The sequence below is a fragment of the Phyllostomus discolor genome, chromosome 4, assembly GCF_004126475.2.
Source record: "Phyllostomus discolor isolate MPI-MPIP mPhyDis1 chromosome 4, mPhyDis1.pri.v3, whole genome shotgun sequence".
Taxonomy (NCBI): domain Eukaryota; kingdom Metazoa; phylum Chordata; class Mammalia; order Chiroptera; family Phyllostomidae; genus Phyllostomus; species Phyllostomus discolor.
In genome coordinates this window covers 93,665,406-93,682,189 of record NC_040906.2, presented here as the reverse complement: position 1 = coordinate 93,682,189, position 16,784 = coordinate 93,665,406, and the positions used below count along the sequence as shown (strand labels likewise).

The 16,784-nt window shown below is 34.7% G+C and overlaps 1 protein-coding gene across 4 annotated transcripts in view; it reads left to right on the top strand.

Annotated features, from left to right (window-relative positions):
* Positions 1 to 16,155, top strand: part of DPP10 (dipeptidyl peptidase like 10) — a 715,100-nt gene extending 698,945 nt beyond the window's left edge. For all 4 annotated transcript variants that reach the window (XM_028510436.2, XM_028510435.2, XM_036023642.1 and 1 more), the window contains 5 exons: positions 6,568 to 6,667; positions 6,918 to 6,976; positions 7,090 to 7,162; positions 10,759 to 10,832; positions 13,000 to 16,155. In XM_028510436.2, the coding sequence (XP_028366237.1) occupies positions 6,568 to 6,667; positions 6,918 to 6,976; positions 7,090 to 7,162; positions 10,759 to 10,832; positions 13,000 to 13,134 (441 nt within the window). In that variant the 3' untranslated portion in view covers positions 13,135 to 16,155. The remainder of the gene's footprint in view (positions 1 to 6,567; positions 6,668 to 6,917; positions 6,977 to 7,089; positions 7,163 to 10,758; positions 10,833 to 12,999) is intronic.
* The last annotated feature ends 629 nt before the right edge of the window (positions 16,156 to 16,784 follow it).

Genomic DNA, 16,784 nt, shown 5'->3' with positions numbered 1-16,784 from the left:
CTAAATGTTCTGCAGTACATTTCACTGTTGATCTTCATAATGCTAAAAGAGTAAACTGCAAAAAACTGGTTAATATTTTTTGTTTTGCATGTAATTTATTCTAGTTCAAACTTGAAGAATTGGAAAGCAGTTCTAATCTATGCTCTCCAGGCATGCAAGCTGATTAAAAAATAGAATGATAGTATTTCTAAGAATGCCATTTGTGTGAAATAATATATATATATTTAGAAAATACTCTTTCCGACTTTTTTACTTGTTGTAATGTTAAGCTTATAAACACCAGGAAAACAATGATTAATAAACACATTGCATTCTAAAACTATCGCATGGGTATTAGAGGAAAAGAGAAGATAAAAACTTCAGCCAGCATAGGAAACTTTGGCTTTTTCTATTCAATTTCATTTCAATATTTTATAAGTTCTCTATAGGTAAGCAATATTTTATAAAAATAAAATAAAGTTGTTAAAATTATATAAATAATGCAAAAATGATTTGCAAATGGAATAGACATAATAACTGTAATGAATGGAAAAATATGATCATTGAGCAACCAGTATAAAAGCAGCACAGTTGAAACAGAGCAGACTATAGTACTGATTATTTTTTATTTAAATGAAATTGGAAACATTCTCTAACTCAGGGGTCCCCAACCTCTAGGCCATGGACTTGTAAGGATGCATGACCTGTTATGACAGGAGCCACAGAACAGGAGGTGAGCTTGAATATACTGTGATTGAATCATCCTGAAAACACTCCCACCCCCAGTCCATGGAAAAATTGTCTTCTACGAAACTGGTCACTGGTGTCAAAAAGGTTGGGGATCAATACGATGTCGACCAGTTTTGGCATCTTTCTGATAGATCTGAAGTGTTTTCAGAATTAAAATCACTATCTTTCTATCTAGCTTACCCTCTTCTGGGATATATTTTCCAGAAACATTTCTATTATTCACTTTTGCATTCAGTGAATAAATATGAAATGGTGGTGAGAAAGGTGAGCAAAAATTTAATTTATTCTAATTAATACCAGTATTGATTTTCATTTAAAAATAGAAGTCATTTCTCTAAAATAAATTAAATTAAAGCAGCATTTTGGATTAGGTTCTTAAATGGTACAGAGAAAATAATATTCAACAGCTTTCACTATCATTCTTTTAAAGAGTATTTAGCTTCATTAATATCAAAATTTTATATTTAAAAAAATATTAAAATACAGCTCCATGTGTAGCAGCAATGATTTATAACCCTACTTTCACTTTAGAATCACACAGAGAGCTCCACAGCCTATTTTCATAGATTGAATTATTTTCAAGGGTATTGATATATTTTTAAAGGTCCACTGGTCTAGGGAATGCTCACTAAAGCTAGGAAGATGTTCTGGTTTGTTCTTTACTATGTTATTATGCTGTAAGAACTTGCTATTCCAGCCCTGGCTGGTGTAGGTCAGTGGATTGAGCATGGGCTGCAAACCAAAATGTCGCAGGTTTGATTCCCAGCCAGGGTATGTGCCTGGGTTGTAGGCCATAACCCCCAGCAACCACACATTGATGTTTCTCGCTCTCTCTATCTCTCTCCCTTCCCTCTCTAAAAATAAATAAATAAAATCTTTTAAAAAAATGTAAAAAAAAAAAAGAACTTGCTATTCAAACTGCGGGCCAGCAGCATAGGTATGCCCTAGGAGTTTCTAAAAATATCAAATGTTGGGGCCCTCACCAGACCTGCTAAATTAGAATATTTATTTTAACAAGATTCCCAAGTACTTTGAATGGACATTCAAGTTGAGAAGCATTCTTCTAGGATCTGCTTCTCTTTCAACCTGCAACACTTTGGTTTGCAGCCCATGCTCAATCCACTGAGCTACACCAGCCAGGGCCTTAGAGGCACCATATTCTTAGTCCTGGAGATAATTAACCTCTAAGAATCACGTTAAACTGAGGGAAAAAACATAATGCCAATTTATTAATTTACATTATTTATATATGTGATAATACAGTTGTTCTGAGGGTTGGAATACTCAGCTATTCTCTCAAAGTAGTCATATATATCATAAATAAATGATATATGATATATATGATATACATGATATACATATATCATATACATATATATGATATATAATCAGTTGAAGTTTGCTTTGGCATTTGTGGAATTAGAACCAGAAAAGTTATTACCTAAATTGTAATAATCTAAAATGCATTTCTCGGGACTTCCGGCAATATGGAGGAATAGGTGGATACACCGTACCTCCTCATACAACCAAGATTAGTAAAACAATAATTTACAACAATAATTTACTATCAGAATAACACCCAGATCCGGCAGAGGATTTATCTGAATGGTAGTCGGGCAGCCAAGAAGTTGAAGTAGACGCGTTCATCCGGACTGGTAGGAGAAGACGAGCCGGGCGGGTGCGGGGCTGGCTAGGGTAGGCAGCGCGCGGAGGTCGGGGGGAAAGTTTGGCACGAACTCGGCGCAAAAGCCATCCGGGGGCACAAGAAGGCAGCGGTGGTCCCTGAGTACGCAAGCTGCGGCTGGCAGACTCAGAGGGGTAGCGATTGTGGACCAGGGCAGAACTCGTGGCCCGGAAGCCCAGACAAGGGTCTGAGTCCAGGAGAACAGAACTATCGCCATTGTTTTCTCCCGTTCCTGCTCCCGCTCCCACCCCACCCCCACATATAACGTCACAATTTAGCGACTGGTGAGCACCTAAGGCTCCACCCCCCACCATAACAGGAGCAACCAGGCCGGGGGAAAAAAAAAAAAAAAGGAGAGACAGGAGAAAAAAATGTTTTCAACAGAGCAGATCAGTCCCCCAGGACTCATCCTTTTGAGCAACCAAGAATTAGCCAATCTATCAGATGCGTAGTTCAAAACACTGGTGATCAGAAAGCTCACGGAACTGGTAGATTTTGGATGAAATCTAGATGAAAGGATGCAGGTTACCATAAAAGAGATGCAGGAAGATATGAGGAGGAGAGCCAATAGTGAAAGGAAGGAACCTGAGTCTCAAAACAATACAGTGGACCAGAAGGAAGATAGAATCAACCAAGCAGGAAAGCATCATGAAATAAGAATTCAAAAAATTGAGGAAAAGATTAAGAGCATCCAAGACACCTTTAAACGTTCCAATATCCGAATTATAGGGGTACCAGAATCGGAAGGGGAAAAGCAACAGATTGAGCACGTATTTGAACAAATAATAAAGGAGAACTTCCCCAATCTGGCAAAGGAAATAGACTTCCAAGAAATCCAAGAAGCTCAGAGAGCCCCAAAGAAGTTGGACCCAAGAAGAAACACACCAAGGCACATCATCATTACATTAGCCAAGGTAAAAACGAAGGAGAGAATCCTAGAAGCAGCAAGAGATAAGGGGACAGTCACCTACAAAGGAGTTCCCATCAGACTGTCAGCTGATTTCTCCAAAGAGACCTTACAGGCAAGAAGGGGCTGGAAAGAAATATTCCAAGTCATGAAAGACAAGGACCTACATCCCAGATTGCTCTATCCAGCAAAGCTCTCATTTAGAATGGAAGGGCAGATAAAGTGCTTCTCAGATAAGGTCAAGTTAAAGGAGTTCATCATCACCAAGCCCTTATTTTATGAAATGCTAAAGGGACTTATCTAAGAAAAGAAGATAAAGAAAAGACATGTATAGTAAAAGGACAGCAAACTCACAAATATTAACAACCACACCTAAAGCAAAACCAATAGAAACTATGTAAACAATTAGAACAGGAACAGAACCACAGAAATGGAGGGCACATGGAGGGTTAGCATCAGGGGGGTGGGAGGAGGAGAGAGAGGGAAAAGGTATAGAGAATAAGTAGCACAGAATGTAGGTTGAAAATAGATAGGGGGAGGGCAAGAATAGTACGGGAAATGTAGAAACTAAAGAACTCACAAGTATGACACATGGACATGAACTAAAGGGGGGAAAAGTGGGCAGGAGGGGGGTACGGGGGGAGGGGAGAGAAGGGGGAAATGGGACAACTGTAATAGCAAAATCAATAAAATATATTAAAAAATAAATAAATAAATACATACATACATAAAAAATAAATAAAATAAAATGCATTTCTCACAATGGGAATAGTATTACTCTGTGGGAAATACTTGAAATCATTTGAATGTGACACCTTTGTTTCATCTCTATTTTAGAGAAGTAGAAACAATACACTAAAAATTCTCATTCTAGGGGCAGAAATTTTAAGGGCTCAGCATGCTTTCACTCTATACTATTTATTTACTTAATTTGCATGATTCACCATGCCCCTTTCATACTTCCGAAGGGGAACAGAATATGCCACAACAGAATATGCCTCTTTGGCAGAAAAATTATTTTGAGCTGATTAATTTAAGAAACAGCAGACACTTTTACTCAGAGTTGAAGTCACTTTTTTATGAGACATTTACATTTATAAAGGCAGTCTCCATTTGTGTGTCTCTCTGTATCAGAAAGAGAAGGATGACTCTAAAATCATAGGAGACTCTTAGTAATGGAGAAGGCACTGACTTCAGTGTGCATAACAAGCCTTGTTTATGTTCTTTTCTGGGTAACCTCGTGTAATAGACCTCCTTGTACATTTTTGTTTAGTTGAAGGTAGTATTTAAGGTGGTGTCTTGAGCTACCTCACAGAATTGCTCAGTTTATCTGGTTATTTCTGATATGTACCTGAGGTACACATGTTAATAAACTCCTGTTTGTTTTTCTTTTATTGATTTGTCTATTACAAGGCATTTCAACCAAGGACTCAGAAAGGTAGAAGGAAATTGTTTTTCTCCCCTCCACTTCTTTCTTTAGATGTGTTAGGAAAATTAAGCCTGTTATTTTTAAGTTTTGCTAATCAAAGGTTATTTTTGTCTCTCTTAATGAGATTGAGCAAAGAATTTCTTGATGACTTTATATAAAAACTACACTATAAAAGATAATTTTATTTCACTTATCTCCTAATTGTTGGGGGAGATTTGCTCAAACTTCTGGGTACTAGCTGAATATTCCCATACAGAACTGATATATGTAGGGTATAAAAATTAATTTTCCCTGTACTCTTCTAAGTTCTTGTCTGAGGACTGTGTGTAGTAAAAACAGATTAAAAAGAGAAAAATGAAAACATGTTTATTGACATATATAACTCCTGTCTACAGGGGAGATATCCAGGGCAAAATGAATAGCTCTGTGAGGTGGCTTAGAATTCAGGCTTAAATTACCATCTTAATAGGGAAATAAGAGAATAGATGTGGGCCTTTTAGGAGAGATAAATGCTTGTTACACAAGATGAATGGGACCTTAGCAGAATGAATAGGAGATGCAATTTGTGACCATTTTTTGGGGGGTAGGTTGTTGACTTCTATTCCCAAGAATCTGTTCTCCCTGGATTATGTAAATCCTGGGGAAGGGACCTCTGACAATTGAGTGCTCGTTAGAGGATCTGCCTTTAGGGGAGTTCAGAGAAAGGTTCTCCCTGAATTTGCTGTTTTTTATGTACCTCTAGCTCAAAATAATCTATATGCCACATTGCAATACTTTGGAGTGGAATATTCTGCTACTCTTTACATAAGTTCTCTGTCACTTTGGTAATGTCTGACTTCATTTTGGACTTTTATGTACCAATATTTAAATGATGCTCCAAATAAGCATATACAATTCTGTATGTATTATCTCATGTGTTTGGTGAGAATGGCATATTCCTATAGCAGTAAACCATACTAGATTCATCTGGAAATCTTTCAAAAGTAGACTTTATCATACATGAATCACTTCAGAATTTCTGGTGCTAATGCTTGGGTGTTAATATTTTTTAATACCTCCTAGAATACTATAATGTCCAGCAAGATGAAGAACATTGTCTAGACACAGTTTAAACTTACTTTCTAAAATGAATAGATAAACCAGTATGTCGTTCCCTTAGGCTACTGTTACTGTAATTGTTAAAGTCTCCAGTGAAATTTTTCTGGCAAGCTCATGAGCTGCAACAGAAAACTAAACATCTTGATTCATTTGTTAGGAATATATAATTAAATTAATTCAAAACACTTCAAGAGGATATTTTTAAATTAAATTTAAACAATAACACAACTCATCTAATTAACAACATTATTTACCATATCTTTCCTTCAAATATTTAATTGTATGAAATTTACAGCAGAATCTATATTTATGAGGATGGATACAAAATATTTAATTCTCCCTTCTTAAAACTACATAACTATCATTAATATTAAATGATTCTAAATATAATATCTGATTTTTCCCAAATGACACATGATTTAATAAGTACTGAGTTTACCTAGGTTAAAATTGTTTGCGGTGCTTTGGTGATATTTGTTATGAAATCAAAGAGCAGAGCTTTGACAGTTGGTGATTTTGTATTTTACCTAAAATTATTAAAATAACTCATTGTATAAAAGTGTAAACTCTTATCAAAAATTTTATCTGTACAAAGCGACCTTAGTATATAGTCTTTGTTCACATTTGGGACAGGAGGTATTCTGATGTGCATATTAGCAAACAAAGTGATCAAAGCTAAAATCATCTCCAGGAATAATTGATACATGTATATTTTTTCAGGGGTATGGTGGCTATGTTGCATCGATGATTTTAAAATCAGATGAAAAGCTTTTTAAATGTGGATCAGTGATTGCACCCATCACAGACCTGAAGTTGTATGGTGAGTACTTCCTATAGAATGACCTAATATAGCACATTGATTTGTAGAAAAAAAAAGTCCTAATGCCAAGAAGCTCAATTCAACTCACTTATGTATTATCAGAGATGTTTTCAGCTGTTTTTCTTTTCTCTGATTCATTCTGTTTTACTGGACATAAAAGTTAAATGTGAAATGTAAAAATTAAATAATTAAATATTCTATTCCAGTGGTTTCCAGTTTATTCTTAAATTTCTGTTCTCTTGGGTCACAGCCTCAGCTTTCTCTGAAAGATACCTTGGCATGCCATCAAAAGAAGAAAGCACATACCAGGTAACTATTTAAAAATAATGAAGAAAGAAGAGTATTTTTGTTCTAAAAACTCAGTCAAAATGGAAAATTACATAGGTCTAAGTACAAAGATTTTTCTGTTTGTTTTTTAATAGGCATCAAGTGTGTTACATAATATCCATGGCTTAAAAGAAGAAAATATATTAATAATTCATGGGACTGCTGACAGTAAGTATTATATTTGCTGCTAGTCATTGATGGTGTTTGAACTTGAGCAAAGAGGTACATCCAAAGACTTGCTTACGGGGTTCCTATAAACCAACTGAAGAAGAGAGTAGAGTTACACAAAATCTAATTTATGATGGGAAGTGGGGAGAAGGAAGTCAGGACTAAGAATAGAGGAAGTTATGAGTCTCAGTGGCAGCACTGGACAATCAACATCCTGCATAATAGAAATGTTTAATCTTTGCTGTTGAACACAGTAGCCACTGGCCACATATGGTTCATAAGCACTTGAGATGAGTTTAGAATGATTAAGAAAATGGATTTTGAATTTTAATTAATTAAAATTAATTTAAATTTAAATAACCACATGAGGCTAGTGACCACTACTATGTTGTTATTCAATATACTTCAAAAAGAAACTGAACTAAAACATCAAGATAGGAAGAAGTTACCAACACTGACATGAGATTCTGAAGAAGCTATGCACTTAAAAAGTTAAAACAAAATCTTTCATATCAACTCTCATTTTTTATCACATTAAATATTGGAGATGTATGTGACTGATATTACCAGTAATAAATAATATCATTTTATATTTACACAAATTGTTCAGGACTCAAAAAATTTATATTTTATTATTCTGTGTAAAACTTTACAACAGAGGGCCAGCTATTTTATCCTCCCATTCATAGATGAGAAAAATCAATTTCAAGGAGGAAAAGAATTTATTTAAGGTTACCTAGCAATTGAGCAAAAATAGTCAAAGCCTTGAGTCAATTCCCTGAATTTTGAACTTGTTTTTGTTATTTCACTCTGTCCTGTCTCAGTATTTTTACTCTATTTTGCAAAGTATATAGCCAAAAAGGTGTTATAGCAAAGATCATAGCAGGTCTAGAGTTTAAATTTCAAGCATGTCAGGCCAATGTTAAGTCAGTATATATGATACTATATATGTCTATATATGATACTATATATGATACTGTATATGAAGTCTCATATACATATGTACATATGTACATCATATATATATGTATATATATAAACATATACATATATATATATATATATATATATGTAAATAGGTAAATAGTTAAATGTGGGACAAGATGAGACCAATCTCTTTCTTCCTGAGCTAGAATTCTGAATAATTTATGTAAGTATTCCCCCCCTCAAATAGGCAAACTTAACTCTCCTCCTTCTCCACTTTGGAGTGGGTTGAAACTAGTGATTATGGGGTTTGGAGAAAGAGTAACTTTAAGCAGAGAAACTAACAAATACCATTCAGCCAAGTGGTCAATGTTAATATCCACAGTGACAATTCACAATGATAGTGTGTGCCCTTGATGTGATTTCATGAGAATGGCACTCTACATCCACTCTGTAGTCCAAGAAATAAAACAACATAACCCCAGTCTAACAATGAGAAAAAAATCAGACAAACCCAAATAAAAGGCAGTCTACCAAATAAGTCAATACTCCTCAGAACTGTCAAAATCATCAAAAACAAAGAAAATCTGACAAATTCTGACAGACCAACAGAGGTCAAAAAGACATGATGTCTAAATGCTTCCAACTTGTGACAAATGTGCCATAATAATGTAAAATCTTAACAACAGGGGAAACTCGGTAAGGGATATACAGAACTCTTGGTACTGTCTGCATAACACTTCTGAAAATCTAAAATTACTTTGAAACCTTAAAAAAAAAACACCATAGATGATATCTTACTTATTCTTGGTAAACAATAATGAAAGAGAACACAAACATTTTGAAGGACATTAGAATTTTGCTGTAAGATATTAAGATATAAGATGTATATTAGTAATCATAACAAGTAGCAATTATTAAGTGCAGACTATATGTCGCCATGTGTGCCAAAAACTTTGAATATTATCTTACTTATTTTCCACAAAAATACTATAGGTATTTCTATTTTTCTGATTTAACAAATTGGGAAAATAAGTAATTATATAACGTGATGAAAACCACACAACTACTGATTCATAGAAGGAAGATTTCAATCTGACATTGAGAGTCTTGCCTATTATGCTCTGAAGCTTTAGTTGTAGGAAAGAACTATATTCAAGATTAAATAATTTTACACCTAGCATTCACTGTAGGATATATTAGTGCTATTCAAGTTCCTCTGTCAATATGTTGCAGCTATTAAGGTAAATAATTTTTCCTATCTGACTCAGTCATGGGTCTGGTGCTTCATACGTCTGAAGAAATGCCACCAGAGGTTCAGTGCTGGTCATGTTAAAGGAAATGAACCTATATCTTTGCATATGCACACAAATATGTGCACACATACACACTTATGCATACACTATACACGCACCCCCATATGTACCTGGTGGCTCAGTCAATGACACTACAATAAACCATCATGACTATTTTCTTCAAAAATTACCAGCAAATCAGTTAACTCAGTCAATTTGACCTTAATATCCCTGTTTAGTTTTAGGAAGGGGACAAATAACAAATGTGAACAGGCTTTGAACTAGAAACTAAACAGGAAGATAATCCATTTTGAAAATCCGTTAATACATTTATCTTTGCAGCTGTATCCACAACAAGCAATGATGGAGGCCTTTCCAAAATGTTTTCCTACAGTAAACAAATGAGCATTATGAAGATCATTTCACCTCAGTTATTGCTTCTATTCATTAGCATTTTTAGTAGCTTAAATTTATATAGCAAGTCATAAACTTCTAAAGAGAGAACATGGTCATTGTCCAAGATGTTGAAAAGAAAGCCTATATTGTCTGCTATGTAGTAGTATTAATCAGTATCATAGAGTTAAAGCAGTGAAGGTTCCTAAATTATTGATGAACCTGTACCAGTTTTACCAATACAGTTTGAAAATGCTAGCTTAAAAGGTATTTACAAAAATGTGAAGATGTATGTAGTATAGGAGTAAATAGCTCAGGCAGCCTGTGAGCCAACTGTTGTCCAGAGATCTGAGTGATCCGTCAAGTTTTCAAAGCTAGTTAGGGCCAGTGCTGCCACTCAACCCCGGCCTGCTGCAGTGCTCATTTCAGATATTTAGACCTTAGGTTCAGGCAGGAAGAAGCTGGAAGGAAACAGAAAAAACCAGCACGATCCACATTAAATATTTAGCCTTTGAATAATAAGACGTGTACTTTCTTTTCTCAACATGCAGTATTCTTTTCAAATTTAAAATAAAACAGAATGTTGCTGTCTAACTGAGATTGGGCCCTGGTAATCCTCACAAAAGAATAGTAACTAGTTTGCTGAATTATTACCCAGATAAGCATTTACTGTTAAAATTGCTATAATGGTATAAAGTGTGAACAACTAAAATTGATGAATAATAGTGAATGATGTAAATCTAAGTAACACCTGTACAATAAGTAGAGACTTAATACTATAGACCCTGTTTTAGCTTTTTAACTAATGTAATGCTCAAATTTGTATCATTATTGTATATACTGGCTTCCTAGTTAAAGCCAGATATATGTCTTTTAAATGCGTAATACACATAAAGTAAAAGACTTAATGTCTTTGAAAAACATGACATAAAATGTTCTGATCCTTATAAACATATTTCCTTCAAATATCATGATTTCTTGCAGCAAAAGTTCATTTCCAGCATTCTGCAGAATTAATCAAACACCTAATAAAAGCTGGGGTGAATTATACTATGCAGGTAAGCCACTTTTTCAAAAGAATGTGTTTATGTTTTTCTACCTATGTTTTTTGTTATGAGATTAAAACACAGCTTCAGTGCTGCTCCATCTTCTATGCTGTTATTTTTACTGTGTTTTTAGCTACCAAAGATTGCATTTTCTTTCTTAAATACACTGAGAATGTGGATCAGCTCATGCTTTACAATTGCATAATACTCTTTGCAATGTCTTTTGCTCCTTAGGCTTTTATTCTCATTACTGATAACTATTTTTTTTAAAAAAGAACAATTCTCTATTTCTCTCCTAGTACCTTTGTTTTTTTCTCATTTTTCATCACTCTTACACTAGAAAGTGGTGAAAAGTAGTTTGAGTAAATGTTATGAGAAAAAAGGAGAACTTAAAACACCTTTTATATCTGTGTTTTTAACCATATTTAATAAATATTTATTAAGGACTTAACAAAGTCTGAAGAAGGTATGAAAAAGGGGGAAAATGATTTCTCAACATGTGGAAGAACTAAAAGTAGTTCAACATATCTCAAACACAGGAACCACGGTTAGGATGGTGACTGATTAAGATGTATAGATAAGCAGATAGTGGGTCAGACTGAAACCAGACAAGCCAGCGTTCCTGCTGCCTGTCCTTACCAGACCCAATAAGCAGAGACAGGGATTGGATCATTATGGGAGCTTTATTCAGATGGCCGGCAATCTGAGAAGATGGCGGGTTCGTACTCTAACAGACTGTCTTACATTTCCTTTGAAACCAGCTTTTCTTTTTTTTTTTTTTTTAAAGATTGTATTTATTTTATTTTTAGGGAGGGAGATAGAGAGAGAGAGAAACATCAATGTGCGGTTGCTGGGGGTTATGGCCTGCAACCCAGGAATGTACCCTGGCTGGGAATCGAACCTGGGACACTTTGGTTCCCAGCCCGCACTCAATCCACTGAGCTACGCCAGCCAGTGAAGCCAGCTTTAATAAGGAGGAAAAAGTGTAGGTAAAGGATTGGAATTCAAGTGGGGAAAAAGTGTTGGTAAGGGATTTGGAATTCAGGAAAGAGGCTAATCAGATAAAAGCTGCAGTCTGGCAATTTCCCTAACATCCTTTCATTCACTCACCGTTGATTTTCTATCTCATCCTGAGTCCTGGATGATTCTCTTTATCTGTGTCTTAGGCAGAGGAATGTCTCCCTGGAACACAATGGCTCACATACCGTCTTGATTGCTTAAGGTCCCTGGTGGTCTCCTGGACTCAGGGTGGGCTGCACCTTCAGTTCTGTGACAATAGCTTTTTACAAGTATTAACTACTAAGCTTATTAACTATTACTTAAAATGAAAAATTTCCAACTCTTGGGTTCCTGCATCAACACCATTAATAATCTGAGGGTTTAAAAACTTTATACTAAGGAATTGATGTGACAATATTTGTATTTATATTGTAGAAGTCACTAACGTCTTTTATATCGTCCAAGTAAAAATGGCACTACATAAGATTAAACAGACAAACAGGACTTTATTCAAGACCCTTCCAATAAAGGAGAGAGGCTAAATTCAACATTGTTGAAACAAAGGCCTGTAAAAGTTTTGAAGCTGGGGTGGAGGAATTCATAGTCCACCTGCCTCTAGTAATTGTCTTTTCCAAAAGGTAACATAAACTTTCTTGTATCTTTATGACAGAGGTAGTTTTACAACTTGGATCAAGGCTTTTTCCCTTCCACAGAGACTGGGAGATAAGGGCTCTGTCTCTTTCAATGTTTGTGTATCAAAGAGATTGTTTCTAGCCCTTGAAAAAGACATTTCCTGGGTTGTAAAACTGGCAATAGGCTGAAAGAAGATTTACATACATTTCAAAGGGACAGTGAATGAATTTACAATCTTAAATTTTCCAAATGAAAGGCTCTAAGAAAAGGGAGGCCAGGGGCTTAAAGTTTAAAGAAACTGTCTAAATTTTTTTTTGTTAACAAATCTTAATTTAAATACATAAAAATTGTACTTTGTCTCAAATGTTCTTTACGAGTATAATAAACAGGGAAAGTTTAATATGAAAAACTCAGAGTTGAATTAAGTGATATTTTCATTAGATATCATTTCCTGAAGTCCCTTTGCCATTTGGGGCTAAAAGAATAAATCCTGAGGGACAATACTTGCTTTTGTAACTTTAAATCTCCTTTCCCCTCAACATTGTAGGTCTATCCAGATGAAGGTCATAACATTTCTGAGAAGAGCAAGTATCATCTCTACAGCACAATCCTCAGATTCTTCAGTGATTGTTTAAAGGAAGAAATATCTGTGATACCACAGGAACCAGAAGAAGATGAATAATGGACTCTATTTATATAGAACTGAGGGGGATATTGAGGATCAATGAAATCTAACCTAGAGACTGTAATATTATAGATGCTCCAGAATTTCAAGGGCAGCTTACGGAGATGACACTGGAACAGCACACTCAGAGACGATAAACTAGAATTTGAATAAAGAAGTCCAAGTCTACTGTTTTGCCAAGGGTGCAGAACCTATTTCTTTGTGTAAGAAAGGTCAGAGGGTTGGTTTCTTGGGAGAAGTTAGTTTTGCATCGAAGTAGGAATAGTGCATGTTTTCTTCTGTTATCCCTTATTTGTTCTATAACTAGTTGTTCTCAGTTTAATTTCAATGTCCACCATCATCTTTGCGTATAATGCACAACTTATCAGCACTACAGACCCTGATCTTTGATGGCTGAGCTGCAGTCTAACACTTTACTGTACCTGTAGAATAAGTGCAAATCCTTCATTGTCTATTATTATGCTTAAGAAAATATTCAGTTAATAAAATCAGAGTATTTTATGTAATTTCTGTTTACAAAAAGGCATTATTAAGTGGGTCAAAGGTCATGTAGAAATATGGATTTTGGCACCTTCCAAAATTCAACCAGTTATCAGTAGATATGATATCTTTAAATCAACGCATGAGTGTGTGTCTCACAATATATATATACACACTCAATAAATCTATCTTTACATGTTATTCATGCTACAAAGGATAAACTTTTGCTGAATTAGAAGAAATGCTCTTTTACAGGCTATAATGGATGCTTTGTTTAATGAGCCAAATATGATGAAACATTTTTTTCCTATTCAAATTCTAGCTATTGCTTTCCTATAACTATTTGGGTTGTGTTTGGTATCGTTTTTAGTGGTTAATAGTTTTCTAGTTGCAATTTAATTTTTTGGATATGATACCTTGTCACATGTAAATTAGATACTTAAATATTAAATTATAGTTTCTGATAAAGAACTTTTGTTAACAATGCAATGCCACTGAGTGCTATTTTGCTCTTTTGGTGGAGAAGGCTTTTTTAAAAATACTAGGTCCTTTTACTTCTCTCTCTCAATGCAGAATCAATTCTCATTTTCATTTGTAAAAGCAAAGAGCTGGATTATTTCTTTTCCCAGTTCCTATTCAGTATTCTGTGTCTGCCCAATTCACCTTTTACTGTTTAATTTAAATACTTCTGGTGAGAATTAAAACTGAAATTTTTCATTCATAGGCCAAAAATTCACAGACAGCAATGTTTGCTGTTTAATTTGAGATTAAGGCACAAAATGCCTTAATTCCTATGCTGTGTTGATTTACAGTAGTAAGTAAACTACTAAGTAATGGAGAGTGTAAAATAAACTTAACTGTATGAAATCAATTTAAGTCATGAAAACATTAAATTTGGTGATTAAAATAAGAGTATCTTCTCCCTTCATATAAGGGATTTTCAAGATGTCTAAAAGTCTGTAAAAGTTCATGTAAATCTAGGCAACATAATGTATTTTAGTGGTTTTAAAATTCCTTATGATAGGCTGGATAATCATGACATCATAACACCAGGAAGAAATTTTAAAATGTCACAGAATTTCTTAGCATACCTTCCTATTTAGTCAAAGGATCAACCATCAGATCTGGGTATTTGAGAATGTATGACTCACTCATTATGGGGATATTCTGTTGTTCTGAATGCTTTGCAGTTGTGTCTTTACTGCTCCATTGAATTTATTTTCAAATGGGAAAGGCTCTCTTTTCTGAACGACCCATTTTAGGTCCTTTCAAGGATAGTAAACACATTTAAAAAAATACGTTGCAATGTTTCAAAGGAAAATTTTTCCTATTTTATTAAAATGGAAATTTCTTTTTAGGCTGATTTGAAGTCCAACTGAAGCTTTTAAATCAACGTTTTTGAATTGCAACCACTAGAGATTTTTATGATGAAAATAATTATGTTGTCTGAAAGATGTGGTTTTATTGAATGTCTCTTTGAGTGACATTTAAAACGTATTTACCTTTTATTGTTCATTATTTCTCTTGTCTTCTTATTATTATCAATGTTTATCTATTTGTCAATTAATTTAATACAGTTTATAATGTGAAAGACATTTGTCTGGAACCCGCTTTTGCCTTCAAGGCCCAATAGGGCTCAAATGAACACATACTGTTTAGTAGGAAGGTGGAAATTTTTCATTTTCATAAACTCATGTTTTGAGTTTAATAATTGGTCCATTTAAACACCAGTTTTTAGAGGAATAATGCCAGTGGGATTTCCCTTTTATACATTTGCCTTTGATCATAATTCCACCAGTTTATATGTATTTATGCATTCTAATAGTTTCTGGGAACCCAGTAGCAAGTTGTCCAAGTGATATTTCCCCCTTAAATTAAAAAAAAAATCAAGGTAAATGATAAAATAAAATAGGTTGCCTGTATAAAATCTTCCACAGAGATAAACACATAACTTTTGAAACTATTTTGAAAGAGAAAAGTATTTTTGTCACTAATTTCCTCCACTGAGGCCCCTGACACAACACTTAGGAACTAAGAAGATGATGTTGATCTGTTAGTGTTTTCTGATATAAGCAAGGGAAAGGGTGTCCTTCAAAACCTGAATCTCAGCTCACCCTAAATGTGTCTTTTTTGATTGGATGTTTAGCATAAACACCACCAGTGAGGGTCTTGCTGATTCTAACTATAGATCTACTAGAATAAGGTGACTTAAATATTGGTCTTTACTATAAGGAGAATTACTTAAGTTATTGTCCTCAAACAGTGGGTACCCAGGATTGATTTGCTCTCAAATCTCATTAAGGACACATGGCTTCTAAAATCACATATGAACTACTTCTTTTGTCCTTCCTCACAAGCTCTTCACCTTCATGTTCTGCAGCATAAATAAAACCTGACTCCTCAGCTGTGCTTTACCTTTCACTTCCTGTCCTGGGGATCCTCTCACAATAATGTCTGTCTGTTGGAACCAACAGACTCATCACTTACACAGGCAAACCCATATGAGGATGTTAATATTCCCATTAAAATACAATTAATGGAAGACAGGAGCAGAAGACTATATATGCCTTTTTTTCCATTCTCTCAGACATTCTACACTCTCCTTGGAAGGCCTGTGAAACTCAGCTGCCCACACCTGCATACCCTCTTATTTCCCTATTTTGCATTTTACTCTTCTCAGTGCCCCATTCCTATTTCCTAAAATCATGTACCTAAACAAACTCCAAGTATATCAGCTGTTGACTTGGCTTTACTTTCTGGAGAAACCCTTTCTTTACACAAAAACTGACCATTATGAATATTATAGGATGAAGAAATAAAATGAGAATGAAGAAGTGCTTTCATTCAGGTTCAAACAAGCTGTTTCTATCTAAAATTTATTATACTCTTACTAAGTACCAAACATGTGTTAAATGCTCTATATTTTCTCAACATGCTCTAACATGCTCTCAACATACTCTGGGTATTATGATTCCCATTTTTTAGATAATGAAATTGAATCTCAGATAAGTATGGAACATGTACATATTTACATAACTAATGAGTGAATAGCCTAAAACCTAGCTCTAGCTAACTTAGAAGCCCATATTGTCAACCATTCTCCTCCACAGTACTCCTTCGATACAGAGATTTTTAACCATTGTTCACCCCATATGAGAATAAATTCC